This window comes from Trichomycterus rosablanca, chromosome 17, assembly GCF_030014385.1.
Source record: "Trichomycterus rosablanca isolate fTriRos1 chromosome 17, fTriRos1.hap1, whole genome shotgun sequence".
NCBI lineage: Eukaryota > Metazoa > Chordata > Actinopteri > Siluriformes > Trichomycteridae > Trichomycterus > Trichomycterus rosablanca.
This window is the reverse complement of record NC_086004.1, coordinates 22,061,840-22,079,832: the sequence shown is the minus strand read 5'-3', so window position 1 is coordinate 22,079,832 and position 17,993 is coordinate 22,061,840. Positions and strand designations below refer to the sequence as shown.

The 17,993-nt window shown below is 37.5% G+C and overlaps 2 protein-coding genes across 2 annotated transcripts; both read right to left on the bottom strand.

The window, feature by feature from the left end:
• Window positions 1–3,487: 3,487 nt before the first annotated feature.
• On the bottom strand, window positions 3,488–5,167 carry LOC134331714 (zinc transporter ZIP3-like). The gene is made up of 2 exons (XM_063013220.1): window positions 4,961–5,167; window positions 3,488–4,618 (listed from the first exon to the last, which is right to left on the bottom strand). The coding sequence occupies exons 1-2, from the start codon at window positions 5,165–5,167 to the stop codon at window positions 3,881–3,883; spliced, it is 945 nt and encodes a 314-aa protein (XP_062869290.1). The 3' UTR covers window positions 3,488–3,880.
• Window positions 5,168–8,443: 3,276 nt separating this feature from the next.
• Window positions 8,444–17,646, bottom strand: sgta (small glutamine rich tetratricopeptide repeat co-chaperone alpha). Its single transcript, XM_063012620.1, has 13 exons — window positions 17,561–17,646; window positions 16,988–17,083; window positions 13,405–13,545; window positions 13,210–13,313; window positions 13,028–13,118; window positions 12,231–12,330; window positions 12,045–12,149; window positions 10,748–10,886; window positions 10,597–10,659; window positions 10,462–10,499; window positions 10,141–10,245; window positions 9,817–9,934; window positions 8,444–8,924 (listed from the first exon to the last, which is right to left on the bottom strand). The coding sequence occupies exons 3-12, from the start codon at window positions 13,502–13,504 to the stop codon at window positions 9,826–9,828; spliced, it is 954 nt and encodes a 317-aa protein (XP_062868690.1). The 5' UTR covers window positions 13,505–13,545; window positions 16,988–17,083; window positions 17,561–17,646; the 3' UTR covers window positions 8,444–8,924; window positions 9,817–9,825.
• Between the last annotated feature and the right edge of the window lie 347 nt (window positions 17,647–17,993).

Genomic DNA, 17,993 nt, shown 5'->3' with positions numbered 1-17,993 from the left:
ATTGTGAAAGCTCTTCATGACCTAAAATAACATCATTAACTTTGTGCATCATACATACGATGTAATTTTGCTGATTGAAATATTTACTTTAAAAAGATAATTCAACCCGGTCACATCTGAGTCGATTCTATCAGCACGTTATATAAACTCCTGGTTCACTTTGGTAAATCGTAAGCGGTTCTTACTTGTGATGTAGATGAGAACAGAAAACAATACAGAGCCAATCCGAGGCAAAAGTTTATTCATTACCAAATTCGTTAGTTCAGGATCATCTGCTGAACTTTTAGCTCCTTAGACGGAACGAGTCTGACTCGGTTACAGATCTGTGGTAATAGCAGTTTAATTAAGCTTTTTAATGAAGCTTTTTAATGTAAGAGAGTCACACAAAATGTTCTGTAGTAGCTGGTGTTTATTTAATACCACGACATTTAATTAATAACAGTAAACACGGAGAGATAACTGAGAAGAGAAACTTACGCTTCACATAAAAACGAATCAACTCATGAATCAATGAATCACTTATAGCGATACTGTGAACAAAGCGTCTCTGCTAAAGGCACACACACACACACACGCGCGCACTGCTCCGGTTTATCTTTATTGTGAGGCTCTTTTTAAGTTTATTTACTGCTAAACACTAAGCCCCCCCCCGCCCCGCCCCGCCCGGCCCCGCCCGGCCCGATCGGAATCGGCCGATGTCCCTAAAAGGAGATCGGAATCGGTGCCAAAAACCCCGATCGGTCCATCTCTACTGTATACCATCATACCTGTAAATCATAAACCAAATAAAAATCCAAGATCATTAAAGACTACATATTAAAATAAAACCTGCTAAAACAATCAAGAAAAAATAAGTAGTTAATGAGTATACAGGAAATCCATGTTTAATCATGTATAAAATATACAGTATATTGCAGATATGTTGTGGACAGCTGGGAAATTGATTAAATGCAGATGAGTAATGGTAGAATAGAAGATCCTGTGAGTGATAATACATCCATTATAACAACATGGATAATATGAAATAGTATTTTAGCTTCATGGTTCTGCAACTAGTTATTGCAAACAATCATATACACCTGACTAACTATACTCTTTTTTTCTAAGCAATACACTCTATTTCCACTTTAAACACATGATTTTAAATACTTCCCTTTTTTTATTCATATACCTGCTTTTATGCTGTAAGTAAATTATGTTGTAATCTAATACTTGTTTGCTGTTAGCTATGCCAAAGGATCAGGCATCAACAGGTTATAAAGGGTAGCGTGGTAAATCAGCAGGTAGTGCTCATGTCACACAGCCCAAATGACTTTTCTTCTTATGTTTTAGGGATGAAATTAGGGTAATATGAAATATTATTTTAGCTTTAGGGTAAACTGCTGTTTTTATTGTGGTTAAAAGGTGCCCACATTACTCCACACTTGTGATGAAGTAATTTACTGATTACAAAATGTAAAATAATACCAAGTGAAAAAATCTCAAGGCTCTCAGGTGGCGCAGTGGTCTATAACATGCTAGGTGCTATTGGCTGGTCGGGTGTCTACACAGACATATGCTTAGTTATGTCTGAATGCCCTGTCCAGGGTTTCCCGTCTTGCGTCCAGTGTTTCCCGGGAAAACCACAGACAGGATAAAGAAGTTGATGAAAATTAAATAAAATGAAGGAACCTCAAAACTCTTAAAATGACTTTAGAACAATTAAAGCAGCAAACATGTTAGAGCTGCACCCCATGCTAGTTTGTTGCTTCACACAACACTGTCTTAATGCATTTAATGTTTTTTCATGTTTAGTCTGGCTATTTATGTCAGCCTTTATGTAGTCATACACTGACCCCTGTGCATTGCAAAAGGGTCATGTAAAAAATGCACATGTATAAAGTCGCTAATACTTAGATTTCCATGACATGTATTATGTGAACAATGTAAGAAACATTTTGATGGCAACTTTGACAAAGCCAGGCAGCACCCTGTTGAGAAAAGCCATTTTAGTATACGGATCTCTACTCGCTTAGTGATGCAACCACCCCAGCTTTTATTTCTAAACCACAACATATTTCAACAGTAGATGTTGAGTCTTTACACAGTAGCTATTTTAACTAGGGATGCACCGATCCGATATTAAAATCGGATATCGGTCCCGATATTACCAAAATGAGATAGATCGGGTATCGGATAATTAGGCCGATCCATGGGGCCGATACGCTGCCTCAGTAGAGAGGATTCTAATAAGTCAATATTATTCGAACGCGCTACTTAGACAGTGCTTCCATCGGGTTTCGGGTTTCGCATTTAGCATCTTGCCATTAAAACCAATGAATTGAGGTAGCACAGCACGCTAACGTCAATATAACATCTTCCTTCATGTACCGATAACAGTTACATTTCCTGACAAGCTCAAACTTGCAAATAAAAACACTCGGTACAAGTTTATACAGGTTAAAAATCAGTAATATTTTATTAACGTTTGATATAACTCCATTCGTTTCTCCGCCCCGTCAGCCATGTTTATTTTTCTGTGAGAGAAGAGCACCCGACCCGCAATGAATGCTGGGATTGCCTTGATCACTAAGGCAGCGTCGGATGCTCACTCGTTCTCAATAACATCGCCAAACTCGCCAAAATAACATTGAAATATTAAGATGCCTCAGAAGTGAGGATATTAAGGCATCTAGGATTTCGAACAGCCTCCTTCTCGGGAGCGCGCACAGGATGACGTAAAATGCTGTCTATGTAGAGAGATCGCTAACTTCTCCAACACACCCTTTATGTTGAATTGCACTAGATGTTTGCTTGTTTACAGTGTTTGATTACTGATTGTATTGTACCAAGGTATTCGTTTATTCTCAAATTCTTCCCCTGCTAGATTTTATTTTGAATTACTGTTTACACTACATATTTAAAAAATAAGATTGATTACTGTTTGTGTAACTACTTCAGTTTCAGCTGATACATTTAATTTATTTTAAAATATTTTAAAAAGAAATATTTAAGAAAATATTTTAACTTTTTTATTTTGAATTTGAATGCTGTGCCAAGGTCCTGTACAATTGTTTATTATTTTATTGACAAATAAATAGCAGTTCAGTACATTTATATCTGTGTTAATTATATTTTGTTTTGCAAACTTAGTAATGTTTAAGTCAATCCTGATGCCTTAAGTCTTTCCCACATGATAAAGGATACGGTTTATTAATTCAACAATGGTATCGGATCGGTATCGGGTATCGACCGATATGCAAAGTATATGTATCGGATCGGTATCGGAACTGAAAAAGTTGGATGGGTGCATCCCTAATTCTAACAATAAGATTGCACTCTGGACGAAAGCATTTCTGGCAAATATAGGCTAAATGCTAATGGGTAAATCTGGAACCCAGCAGCAGAGGATTCAGTACCATTCAACATTTAAATCAGCAGTTTCCTAACACTAGCAGTTTACTAACAATATCTTCAATACATGAGACAGTTTAGACAACCAACCAACCAAACTCTAATGTTCTTTTGTATCCAGAGTCTTCACATTAAAATAAATTTAAAAAATGTATTATTTTCATACTGATCAGATTTCTGAAAGTGGAACCTGAAAACACTTCACAAGGCAAACACCTTGGACACAGGGTTCATTTATCACATGTAAAATTCACTCAGATACCCCCACACACACTCGCTCGCTTATCCATTAATTCATCCCTTCCCTTCACTTCCTATCTTCCTTCTATGTAGTTTAAAATAAGCCAATCAAGTTTTTGGAAAGGAGCAGAGCACCGGAAAACTCAGATTTTATGTAGTAGAAGCTTTCTGGTTAGAATACATTTCTATATTTTAGGAAGCACCAGTCACTAAACACAAATCCTGTTTTCCAGGCTGAACAGATCCATCACCATTTAACGAAGACCAGTCCAGCCAGCACACCATACCCCAAAACGAGGAAAAACACCTTCAGAAGCCGATCGTGCTTGTCCTCCAGCTCTCGGGAGAGGATTTCAAAGAAAGTAATGAACAGAAACGTGCCTGCTGCTAGACCTTGAAGCACCACAGAAATAATATTTCCAGCCAGGTTTTTGGCAGTCTCGATGCCCATTCCAAGGCCGATTCCAATTGGAATCATGAGACTGACCGTGATGGCCAGCTTGCATGCGTCCCGAATATGCAGTCCAGCTTTGGCCACACTGACTCCTAAGGCCACAGCTGCCAGGGTCTCATGGATTGCTACTCCAATGAAAAGGCTTCCTAACTTAGCACCATCATCCTGAAGCCCAAGGGCGAGCCCCTCAAAAATAGAATGAGCAGAGAGGGCTAGAACAAGGCTTGCAAGCCTCAGCGGTCCAGCTCGCGTCAGGTCTGTGGGGTTAAAGTGTCCGTGGTGATGCGCGTGCCGGTGTGAATGATGCGAGCTTCGTGTCGGGGCAATAAAAGGAGTATCGTACTCAGAGTCGCTGCCTGCTTCTGAGCCACCTGCATTAAAAGTCTCCAGGTCGATAAAGGGAGGCTTCTCCTTTCGGAAGGTCAGAACAGCCTGCTCGACAAATACAGTGAGGAAAAATCCAAGCATCATCATGGTCTCAGCCAACGGGTAGTCAACTGTGATATTAAGCGATTTCATAACTTCTCCCATCTGAAACCAAAAAGATTTTATATACAAATGATAAATGGAAAAAATACAGTGTATCCATTAAGCTCTATGTCAACTGCCACACTGTCTGGACAGTGCAAAACAATAAAAAATAACAAAAATGACAGCAGCATCTGTACTTAGTGCTTAGAAATACACTATTGACAGGGCTCCACTTCATTGTAGGGCATTACACATTTAAACATGTAAGGAGTACAAACTGAAAAGCTCAAGATCTTCATGGTGGGCTATCCTGTTTTACTATTAAATTAATTAATAGTTATTAATAGCTAATTTTCTGGCATATGCAATGCTTGGTTTAACAAAAGAGCACAGATTACTCACCTTATCTCGTACAGCAGGTAGAAGTGCATTAAAGCAAGTAGCCAAAAACACACCGCCTCCAAACGAGTTACTGAATGAAATCGCCTTTCTGTACTGGACGGTCTTGTCGAGGTCTGACTGCATCACCCTCACAGGGATCAGAATACCTCCTAACATCAGGCCAAACACCAGAACTATGCAGAGGATCTTTGCCACTACAACCTCCATGCTGGGTCAAAGAAGGCTGTGATGCAGACTCACAACTCCAATCGTATCAAAATAACAGCATGGTTTCTCAATACTTAATCTCCTTTTGGCTGTAAACAGCAGCAATTAGACTTCAGACTCGAGCAGCTGCATCCTATAGATGGGGAAAAGTGATATAGCGGGTCACACTGAGCATAACATGCCATCTCAAAATTACTGATTAAACTAATGACAGGTAGTAGGAGTGTTTTTTCCCCAGTGAACATCTTTTGTTTCTGCTTTTACAGGCACTGATCTAGACACATATTGTAAGGACCTTTCTACAATTTACTTTCTTTCAATTTTAAGCCTTTGCCGTCAGTGAAAGTGGTTACAGCTTCCAGACAGCAGTACTGCATAATACAATTACTAGGTTGTGTATAAAGATGCTCTGTGAGCCCAGTTTACTTATATTTTAAATCAAAATAGCAAGAAATAGAAGGTTCACTATTGGAGTATGGACGGCTGTCACAAAAATGCTGCAAAATGTGCAGTAACATCTGTAAAGTATATTATTGGGAAATTCGAAATCATGAATTTCTAAGAAATGTGATGCTTCTGTATTTATGACTTGGTTTTGCTGATAAGGGGAATTTGCTGGCATGGTTTGGGTCCACCAGTCCTTTTAGAAAAAGAGGCCATAGCAAATCTAAACAAAGCGTTTTAAACTGATCAACTAATTACCATGATGGAACAGTTTTACCTTATGGGAATGATCTTATACAGGATTGATAGCCTTCATCATAAACAGATCCTAATCCAACTTAACAACTATGGGAGGCCTACTATCACTATTAAAAAGGAAACTAAAACAATTGGGGAAATATGCTGTCTGTATTTTAGTTAGTTTGTCTGATCTTTATTTGGTCAGTAAATAATTTTCTCTATTTGGAAAATTACAAACTGGTTACTAGAAATGTGGAACGAGCATTAAAAGCAATAGTACTTATAAAACTGTAATATAAATCTAATTTCTAAATATCTAAATATAAAGTTTAGAATATTTCTAAATATAAGTTCGCCAACATTTAGGTTAAAAACTCGTTTTTACAGTAATTTTAACAGCACGTGAATATAGCATCACATCTCGCCCTACACTGTTTGCAAAGCTAGCTTGGTAGCTTACTAACCTAGGTTAACGTAGCTGGGGCGGACAGTTACATTAAGCATTTTAACATTCTGTATAACACTTATTTGCTTTTTATTTATTCATTTTTTATTTCATAAACATTGCCAAGTTTAATAATTACTACCTAGCTTTTTTTATTACATGGCATTAACACTGTTAACACCTAGCTATTCTGTTTGTCTAACAAACCGTGCTTAATTGTAAACGACTAAAAAGCTACAGCACAAGCTGCACAGTTTTTATATTTTATGATTCGCTGCACTATTATCACTATTACACATTTTATTTCATCGCTTTATCCTTTTTGTAGTTACCTTTTCTCCTCGGTACTTCCTCCTGCTCAAGCACCTGTCTGTCTACGATTCGCCAGTATGGCTGTTTACCAAATGGCTCCATACTCCCTATACAAGCGCACTACTAAGGGCATAAATAAAAATGGTCTACCGCAAATGTAGTGGTCTACGGTTAAGAACGATTTCCAACTCTGCGCAGGTCCTTGTTTGGATAGTTGACGCATTAAACGTCTTAGTGGAAAAGACAGAGGACTCGGTGTACCTGCAACTGTTTTAATTCTTTACAATCGTTGCATTGAAGATACGCCATGTAGATAAAAGTTTGTGGACAGCCAAGCATTTTTACAGTCAAATCATAGCAGTTAATATGGAGTGAATCCTATACCTTTGCTTTGGCTTTAACTCATGTAGATTACATGGCACGATTGCTGTTCTACTGAGCATGCGCTGAATACCTCTGGCCTGGATATTGCTGGTGTAAAACCACAGCTCTGCAGCCAGATCCTTTTCCTTTTGGAAAGTGTGCTACTAGAGTTTAAGAAACGTGACTGCAGGGATTGGCTTTATTTAAGCCACAGATACATACATAGGGGGGTTTTCACACTTGTACTTTTGTTTTAGAGTTAAGTCCATTTGAATTCCAAGTTACAAAGTATAAGTTTGTATGCCCAGGAGCAGTTCCACGTATTGATTCTCTAAAATTGCCAGGCACACGTCATAATGTGGCTGCCCTTCCGTTTTAAACTCACAGGGAAATGGACACTGGTCAGCAAACAAAATTGAAGGAAGTTTTGATACATACAGAGCCAAATCAACATACATGCAGTTGTCTGTTTCATGAGAGTGTTCAAGTCAAAGTCAAGGTTATATTAAATGACCGGGTGATGGTAGGTACTGGTAATGTGATGAACGTGACTGAGTTAAATTATCTCCAGAACAGCAAGGGTGCCCACAGGCTGCCGTTATGATTATGCACCGACCACAGCTGAAAAGGGGACAAGACACACACTGCAAACAGGTTTTTGGGCCGCCAAGACTCAGGAGATATTTTGACAACATGAGGCAGGTGGTACTAATGTACAACATCACTGATTGGTGAAAGTAGCTTTGCCTAAAAGGCTAGGCAGTGTCAAGCAAAAGTGAAAATATACCAGTACATATTTCATTAATTAAGCATTATTAATTGTAATGATAATTTGAAAAGGGTGCAGTCATTTAATATAACCTTGACTGTGACATTTCGACTCACAAATGAACTGAACAGATTAACAGAATTGGTATTAGATAAAAATGCTTTTGTAAAACTTGAATATCTGTCTACAAATGTAAGCTGTAACATATAGGTTTACTTGCACTGAAACTAAGAATAAAACCTCATAAGACGTTCTCTGCATCTCCTCCTGCTTACTGTGACCTTGGGCTTATGTGCAACTACTTGTTCATGGAGATCACTATGAACAGTTATTGTGCTGATGCTAATTTAAGAGGAACCTTTATATGCACTTATTAACAAAGGGTGCAGATGATATGGAAAACTGCTTGAGTTAGGTGCAAAATGCAAAGTATTATGCCCTAAAATCTGTAATCAAAGTCACAGTCATGTATGTTATTATTTGATGGTTGCAGCATAGCTGTTTGAGATCAGTGATCTTTTAGTAGTTATCTGGACTAGTAATCAGACGGTGGCTGCTATAGGGTCCTTGACCAAGGCCCTTAACCCTCAGTCGCTTAATTTGTATTTGGTCACAACTGTAACTGGCTTTGGATAAAAGCGTCTACTAAACGCCATAGATGTTTGTAGTATTGCGGTATTTTCACAAGGGTTTTATGACAACATTGTTCTTCTTGAAATTTGACATTTAATATTCATAACATCAACAACATACGTCTGTCTCACTTACAAACTCCTTTTATCACATAAAGACAGCTGTTACTGTAAAAATTAATCACATTGGGTTGAACCAGTCCATGTAGCAGTGATCCCCAAATGGCATAGCAATCCATACAGTATGGATTAGTACCCGAGAAATTACATTAAACAAGAGTGCTTTTTCTGTACAACCAAACAAGCTTAGTTTAGAGTCTAGGCAGTCAGATTTGTCCTAAAACTTCTGGCTACATTGTTTTAGTTTTTTTTCTCTAAAGATTGGCAATGCAGGTAAGCAAGCTGGACACACATGCACTTCTTGTGATGCCAATATGTCTTGTCCCAGGAGTTGTTAAGTACAACAGACCCTAAAAAGATTAAAAGGAAAAAAATAAAAAAATAAAGATAGCAAGCCCAGATTCTCAGTGTGTCCTAATGATGATTCTTTAGCTACGAAGAGAAGAGAAGAAAGATAATTAGGGTGGAATCACGTACATGTATAACACATTGAGCAATGTAACAAATAATTACAGTAAAATGTAGTTTAAAAATCTAACAATTGTCTCAATATTTTTAATTTGTTGTACTTTGATAAGCTTATGTCAGTCAAGCAGTACTGGTGATTAAAGTGACTGTTCATGTTTACATGGCACCTTATTTAAATCATAGTGCAGAGAACACTGATACAATCCGGAACTGAGAGATGAAACCGAATTTCAGAAATATGTAAAATGTACTGATTTGATTATTACATTCAAAACACATTCAAGACAAAAATACTAGATATTTAGGTCTTCCAGATATTCAGTCATCCCACATTGTCTATACTGCAGTGTTTTATCACACATGTGAACACAATTACACAATTGTCACTCTGCATAACAAAAAGCACGGGCAAAGTCTTTGACATTGGGAAAAAGTGTAAAGTACAACAGAATTAAACCTATGCATACAAGTCCTGGTTCCACATTCATGGAACTTCCATTGTTAATTACATGGGAAGAATTGAGAGAGTTGTGGCAGGATTGCCCCTCGCTCTAGTCGTGTCTGTGTTTGCCTATGTTGTTATTATACTGTAATATACTCATAAAACATACAGCTTTGCTGTATAGGTACTTCTGTTTGTTAACTGTAAATAATTAAGTGTTAGTGGGGGCCTAGAATTACTTGCGGTTTTCTGTGCCCATCTTGCACCCCTAAACCCTGGGAATATCAGGAAAACTGTTTTTCCTAATATTTGGTTAATAAAAAAAAAAATTGTCAAGAGCCTGATTGGTAAGATAAAATCCAGGTCCATGAAGTGCTTAGTACCTGAAAACACAACAAACAACAAAAATCCTACCACTTGGTGTCATTGTTCTTCATTGCTTGCACTAGGGGGTCGGCTGCGGATTTGACTCCGTAACTGCTCAATGAGCTCTGGATTCTGCTGCTGCATTTGCTGTGCGAACTGTTGGCCTCTGTGCAGATAAAAAGACAAAGCTTCCATGTAATGACATGTATTGATAGTATTTTTTCTGCTTTTGTACTGTACAAATGTAGGGATATCAAATTCCCCCAGTGGGCAGTACAGTGGTGCAGTGGGTAGCGCATTATATTGCTAGGCAGCTAAGCACCGTTAATATATTCTATCAGTTGTGAAAAGCAGGATTGTTTAAAAACTTACGCTTGAATAAGGCCCGAGAGGTCATTCGGAGCTGCTGCTGCTGCTGCTGCTGGTGAGGGAGAAGCACCTGTAGGTCCATAGCCTCCAGACATCATTCCTGACATCCTGAACAGACAAATTGTGTCAGACCATTACTTAGAAACTACAATACAAGTTCACAATATTTCAATAACTTTCTTGTACATGCTTTTAATAGTAGTCAATCATCAAATGACAACTGGGATTGTCTGTATAAATAAAATGTATTCACATTATTTTCATTGTTATAATGATGGTCAATATGCCTAATAAAGTGACAAGCCAAATGTAACTCATACTCACAGTTGTTGAACTTGTGGGTTGTTCATTAAATTAGAAGCCTAGAAACCAAGTCACACATCAGTACTTTCTCATTCCTCCTTCCTTCACCACACATATAAATGTAATAGTGGGAAAAGCTTTGTAGAATGTACTCACCATGCTCATAAAACCAGGGTTACCTAGCAAACCAGCCAGGTCAACACCACCCATGCCACCTGTCTGCAAGACGAAAACAAAACGAAGATAGAATTTAATTTTTGTTTAAAATAATCACAACTGACTAGAACTTTACATTATGAAGACTTACAGGACTGGGAGTTTCTTTCAGTTTCAACTCTGCAATCTTTAAATTTGATTTGTAGGTCTCGTTTTCAGGGTCCAGTTCCAAAGCTTTCATGTAGTAGTTCACAGCTTCTGCGTGTTTGTTTAAACTTGCAAGAGCCAACCTGGTCACAATAGTGCAAGAAAAAAAAAAGACCTTATGAGTACTTTCATTTGATGTTTTACCATCGCTTTATCCTAGTCAGGGTTGTGGTGGGTCCAGTTTGCCAGGAATCACTGGGCACAATGCAGTAACACACCCCAGATGGGAAGCCAATGAATTGCGGGGCTTCGGCCATCTGTCATTTCAATCCGACCCAGGCAATCATGTCTGCATGTAGACACCCGGCTGGCCGATAGCACTACTGGGGGATTCAAACTCTAGATCCCAGCAGTAGTGGGTTAGCCTGAAGTCTAAAGGTTATTATTTTTAAGCTGCCCTGTCTGTGGCAGAGTAAAGGCCTTTTTGGAACATGGGTATAAAGTTACTAGAAAATAAATCAAGTCAGACTGGCTCTACCTCTAATGACACACTTGCAAAAATCCAATTATATAAACAAATCAGTTTTAATCTGTTCTTTATTTTACCATGATAAATTGAAACTACTAAATGTAGTTTTTTCCAGTGGGGTAATTCATTTCTGGACTTGTCAGCCAAAAGTAAAAATAATAGACAAGACAATGTAGACAAGAATAGACATTTTTGTCATTCCAATTCCTAAATGTAAATTCGCTGCCATTCGCACAGCCTCTAATCTGATAAAGGAGGGTCGGATCCACACGCAATCTGTTCGACACGTGTCCAACCTGCCAGTGCTGGGTTTTCACACAGAGCTGCTGTGCAGATGCCCACATCATTCCTAGAGCTTGCATATAGGCCACCCAAGAAGGATGGGCCCTGCTGAGTCTGGTTCCTCTCAAGGTTTCTTCCTGTAATTTTCAGGGAGTTTTTCCTTGCCACAGTCGCCCTCGGCTTGCTCAACAGGGGTTTTTGTATCTGTTGGTCTTGGATTTTGTAAAGTTGCTTTGAGACAATGTCTATTGTAAAAAGCGCTATATAAATAAAGTTGACTTGACATATTGCAGAGACAGTGGGAGGAGTCCCCACCAGACCGGGTTGGTGGCTCTTCTGAGATTCGATCTTGTGAGCATGCCATGTCACGCTAGCGTGTTAGACCATGCCGCCACTCAAGCACTCGAACAGAGGTTTTTTGCTTTACTATTACTAAAAAAGAGGCCCAAGCACTTTAATTAATGTTTACTATAATGAGTGTCTGACTTACCCCATTCTGCCATATGCTTTACTGTAGTTAGGATCAATTCCGATTGCACGTTCACAATCTTGAACTGCTCCAGCGTAGTTCCCCAGCTTGCTGTATGCTGCAGCTCTTTAGACCACAGAAAGAAACAGTGTTTAATCATCAAATTATTTAAATGATATGCTGCAGATTTAAATGATGATGATTTACCTGTTGCAATAATAAACTGCATTCTGTGGATTAATCTGAATGGCTTTTGAGTAGAATTCCACTGCTGCACTGAAGTTTTCTACCCTCATTTGTTCATTGCCTATATCAAACACATTTTGCTAAAGATTATTAACAAAAATTAACAGAGTTGCACTAAATAATTCTTTACCTTCAATTGCCCATTACCATTCAGGAAGTTATATCCACTGTCATAAGCAGCATGTAGAAAGCCCTAGATCTTTGTTATTACTAAAACATTTTGAACAGTGTCATTCACATATCATCTAATCATGCATTCGTTATCACTATTTGTTTTTTCGCCCAATTTATTTCCATTTAGTAGTCTAATAAAGAAGAAGCTACTGGACAGATGGCCTTAAATTTCCCAGGTCCTGTGGCTGCAAATCAAGCCCAGACATCCCCCCTTAATCACCACCATACTTCACAGTTGTTATTTTGTACCCATCTTGTTGGTCTTGAATGTTGGTTTAGTTTAGGGGGAAATGATGACATCAAAATCTGCTGAGTTTTTATCATCACCTGAAGTTAGACTTTGATCAATAAAAACACAGAATTGAATATGGAATTCATTCAAACAGAAGTGAAATTCCTTCCTTCCCCCATGACTGTACACTCTGAAAGGCTTGGAGCTGACTGGAGTGATGTCACCCAATGATTACATCAGATCGTACTGACTGGTCAAAAATAATGCTTATCCTGGAATGACTAGACATGTTTCCTCTTCAACAAAGCATCTATTTTAGTGTGGTAAAAATCAAACACTAAGATGTCCATACCATCACTTTTAAGTTGTTCAGCTTCTGCTAGCTGGTCCTCTGCTGGTGAACTAATAGCTGATTCAACTTTAACTTGAGGTGTTTCGACTGTCTGAAATTGTAAAATCAAAACAATTACTTAAAAACATGTAAACAAGTTATATTTCTAGGATGACACTGGAAAGAATCTTAATTTACACTACCTTAACACTTGCATTTGCGAATAATTCAGGCAGAGTTTCAGAGATGGCTAAACTTTGGTCTTCAGTTGACACGTTAAATGCTGTCTCCAAACATTGGATGGCAACTGTCAACCATAAACAAGATCAATTATACATTAGTGTTACACTTAGAAATTTAATATAAGTGAATGATTTTGTTTAGAATTGTGTATTTACCCTCTAAGCTTTCTTGTGCATCTGACGACAAATCCCCAGACCTAAGCTGGTCGTGGAGGAACTGGACAATGGAGTAAGCAATTCGCTTTTTGTCGGTCATCGTAGTTGGAGGTTAGGAACTCTCCAATTACTAAGAAAAAACTGAAAGACAAAACCAAGGACAGTAATTTATAAAGAATGGTGATTAGAACCTATATGAACTGCCAGACACTGAAATATTTGTGTGACTTACTATAATCTCACATATTACTGACTACTACTGATAAACAAAGTAGCTCAAGGGAGTATGTAGTCAGTATTACGTTGTATAGCATTTATAAAATAGTGGAACCTTCATAGAGATGTTTATATAAAAATGTTTTATTTTATTGACAGTTTATTTCTTTGTGGCTTTATCTTCTGTAAGACAAGTCAGCTTGTCAGTGGAGAATTTGATTAAGAGCGAAGTGGCTGTTTTATCTGCAAAATTAACAAAAACACTAGACTTTCTTCTGTGCATCAAAGAACTTTTTAGACCTTTTCACTGTGTTCATTTGTATCTCCATGAATAATCCTAATTATTAAAAATGTGTGTTCACTCACTTAGACAGAACATTTAAACTATTAAACATGAATGGCCCCCTATGTGTGCCAAAGACAAGAAATCTTTGAATATTTATGGCCAGTACTATGAATGTGCCATCGAGTAAAGATGAAGTACAATTAAATTCAAATTATATTTCTACTATACTACTTTTCTTTGTGCATATTTTGAACTATTTGTTTTATAAGACAGGGTTTAAAAATTACATTAGATTATGTACAGTGCCATATTCCATTTGAGACTTCTTCTGTGTTTAAAAATTTGTTTCACTTTATTTATCTTAGAGATCTGAATAAAGTTCTCAGTTTAATACAGAACAGGGGACTAAAAGTGGTCTAAAATAAACTGTCAGGGAAAATTCTAACTAGAGAAGAAAAATTAAATGTCAAGTAAAGATTTTCAGTGATGACACGTTTTTCAATTCATGTTTGTTTAGACATGGGAAATAACCTAAAATGGAATTGATTATCTAATTACTAGGTATTAAATTCTAATAAAACACCCTCAGAAATTCTGTCTAACAAGACTTAAGTGTGACAGCCATTGAGCGCACACGTGATCAACATTACAATGCTCTTACATCAAAGCATGGAAACAATTCAGCCATAGTTACCAACATAGCTGGATTACTGACCGGGCCAGTGGGGCCCTTGAGGTCAGGGGCCCTTGAGGTCAGGGGGCCCCGGCCCAAAACATTTTGCGATGCCTATCAACATTTATGATACAATATATTTTTATTTCCGAGGGTCCTCCATTTTAAGGATCCTCTGACTATTAGGGACTTTGACCGCAGGGCCTCTTGGGGGCCCTAGCCATGCTTTTGGGGCCCCTAGCCATGCTTTTGGGCCCTAGCCATGCTTTTGAGCCCTAGCCAAAATACTCCTCTGTTATAGTTGACTCCACTCCAGACCTTGCTCATGTGGACCAACTTACTTTTATTTTCAGGTTTGTTAATAATGACGGACATGTAGTTGAGCGTTTTCTAGCTTTTGAGCCTATTGAAAACCATAGTGGGGACAGTTTGGCAGAGTGTGTCGTTGCTATGGTGGAGAATCTGGGCCTAGACTTATCCAACTGTAGGGGCCAGTCATATGATAATGCAAGTAACATGTCGGGAAAGTACAATGGAGTCCAAGCTTATCTTAAACAAAGAAACCCTTTGATTTGTTATGTCCCCTGTGCAGCACATTCACTGAATTTAGTTGGTGTCAATGCTGTTGACAGTAGCCCAGAAGCTGGACGTTTTTTTTGACTTTGTACAGGCAATGTACACATTTTGTGCATCATCTACACACAGGTGGGGAAAGGTTTTCCGTGATACTGATATCAAACTCACACTGAAATCACTGTCAGGTACTCGATGGAGCGCACGAGCTGAGTCAACTAAGGCTCTTTGGAAATATTATGCACAACTGAGAGAGGCATTGAATGATATGTCTAAAGATATGGAGGAGAAATGTGTAACTCGAAGTGAAGCCTCTGCACTCTGTGACAAATTGGACACGTTGGAGATGGCCTTCATGGCATACTTCTGGGACACAATACTACAGAGGTTCCAAGCCACAAGCCTGCAGCTGCAGAAGCATGATATTGACATATGTACAGCTACACAACTTCTCTTGTCTTTACGAGACTTTGTGGCAGCACAGAGAGATAACTTTGAGGTGTTTGAAGGGGCAGCTTTAAATGTCACCACTGCTGTTTTCCAAGAGTACAGGCATGACCTCCAGCGTACAAAGAAGCGCAAAATTATGTCTGATGATAGTGCAGAGCCAGGTGTAGCATTTAACGGAAAGGACAAGTTTCGGATTGAAACTTTCAATGTTGTCATTGACAAACTTGTGTCCTGTCTCAACCACCGTTTGAATGCATACACACACTTAACTGAGCTATTTGATGTTCTTTTCATGCCTGACAATATGTCCAACAGTGAGCTCACTTTAAAGGCTAACTCACTCGCTGCAGCAGATCCTTCAGATCTGAACATGAGCCTGGCAGATGAATTGATACAATACAAATCATTCATAACAGAAAAAGAAAAATGTCCTAGTAAAATGCTCAAAACCATGATAAATTTGAATTTACAGTCAACCTTTCCAAATGTCTACATAGCACTTAGACTTTTTTTGACTGTACCTATCACAAATTGTGAAGGGGAGCGTTCATTCTCCAAACTGGCTCGTATTAAGAATGAACTCAGGATTAGGATGCGCCAAAACCGCCTGAACTCACTGTCACTTCTGGCCATTGAATCAGATTTGGTCAGACAGCTTAATTTTGATGAATTAGTGGATGACTTTGCAAGAAAGAAGAGTAGAAAGAAACTTATATAAAATAGATTATTGTGTTAGGGTTAGTTATTGACAGGTTGTTTAATGTATTAATTTATTTATGTTTTTGGAGGGGGGGGCCCTGGGCAACTCTTTGCCCAGGGGCCCAGACTATCCTTAATCCGTCCTTGGTTACCAATGCTATCAATTGTTAGCTTACCAAATAAACAACATAAAGGCAGCTAAGCGTTAAAAATAAGTGAAGTACAACTGATGACTAGATCCACTAATGGCTGCTGGTAAATTGACTCAGGCAGACCTGATAGAGAATGTTCCAGACTGACGAGTTGTAAAGATGCGCCCCCAGCATGCAATGTTAAATCAATTCTACGCTCACGACAGCTTAGAGCTAACTGTGTGTACCATTTTAAATGTGACAATATGTTCATTTATCCCGACAGTAGCTTACACTAATGTATGAGCATGTTTTTATTTTTAATATGGCTAAATAAGTAGCTAACAAACCTACCCAGATATTTGCTAGCTGACGTAGCTAACCTAGCTTTAGCTCGTAACGTTCGGTAAATAAAATAACAAAATGACTATTAAATATGTGCACAATTTGAGTAGAAACTAAATACAATCCAAGACGCTCCACAGGGCATTTACTGCCACACTAAACCTTAAAACGTGTTTATAAAAAAGTAGTTGGTAAGGAGCTGATACTCACTGACTATCCCAGTACAGAATTCTTCACCGCTGTGCTTCTGTCCTCCACGACACCTGCGCATGCTCAGTCTTTTCTGTGCTCTACGTCACTCTACTTCTTTGAGAAACGAACATATAAATAAACAAATATTATTTAGTAATATTTACTTATAAAACCATACATATTATAATATAAAATACACTGTCATATTTTTTCGAATATAGTCATTAATTTATTATTTAAACGTTTTTAGTAATTAATTTTATTGTTGAATATTTTTATTTTAAAAAAATGTTTATGCATCAAAAGTACTACAATTCAAGCTGCTGAAAATTGCAAAGTAGCCTATGAGTAAATATAATGTCAATATCATAAAGTGCATGTACTATAGGCTAAAGAAAGGTAAACTGGCCCAATTAAAAAAAAAAAAGGAAAAATGGCCAGTTTACGTCATCATGTTTATAATTATTTTATATTAAAATATTTAAGGTACATTTCAAATGTTTTAATAAAGTTATTACATCTATTTAACTTTTTTTTTACATTATGCATTATTTTTTATTTATTAATTCATTCATTTGTTGTTTGTGTTACCATAGCTTTATCCTGGTTAGGGTCGGGGACGGGGTGGGTCTGATTCGTTGGATCAAAAGTAGGAAACACCTTTTATTCCTTTATTTAAAATAAATACATTTTTTATTGAATTGACTATTAATAAATAAAGAAAAATAAAAATAAATCTTAATATAATTTATAATTTTAGCTGTTAACAAAAAGAAAATAATTACTTGAGGTTTATATGACAATTAATTATATAAAGCCCAAATTAGATAATTAAAACAATGTTATCTAAAATTATATTATTTTAATTTTTTGTAATTATTTGCTGTTGTTAAGATGTACTTTTGTAAAAATGTCTTTTTGTTTATTTAATTGCTTATGTATTAAATAAATGTATTCTTCTGCTTCTACTTTACAGAATAATTTTTTAACTTCAACTTCTTTAGTGTGTTTCCCCTACGAAGCC

What these genes read in the sequence shown, in the direction of transcription:
- LOC134331714 (XM_063013220.1), bottom strand. Translation starts at nt 5,167, where the DNA reads ATGGAGGTTGTAGTGGCAAAGATCCTCTGCATAGTTCTGGTGTTTGGC. An exon ending in TACCTGCTGTACGAGATAAG is followed by an intron (nt 4,619 to 4,960) that starts GTGAGTAATCTG and finishes TTTTGGTTTCAG; the next exon opens with ATGGGAGAAGTTATGAAATC.
- sgta (XM_063012620.1), bottom strand. Translation starts at nt 13,504, where the DNA reads ATGACCGACAAAAAGCGAATTGCTTACTCCATTGTCCAGTTCCTCCAC. An exon ending in ACCCTGGTTTTATGAGCATG is followed by an intron (nt 10,500 to 10,596) that starts GTGAGTACATTC and finishes CTTGGTTTCTAG; the next exon opens with GCTTCTAATTTAATGAACAA. An exon ending in AACCCACAAGTTCAACAACT is followed by an intron (nt 10,246 to 10,461) that starts GTGAGTATGAGT and finishes TTGTCTGTTCAG; the next exon opens with GATGTCAGGAATGATGTCTG.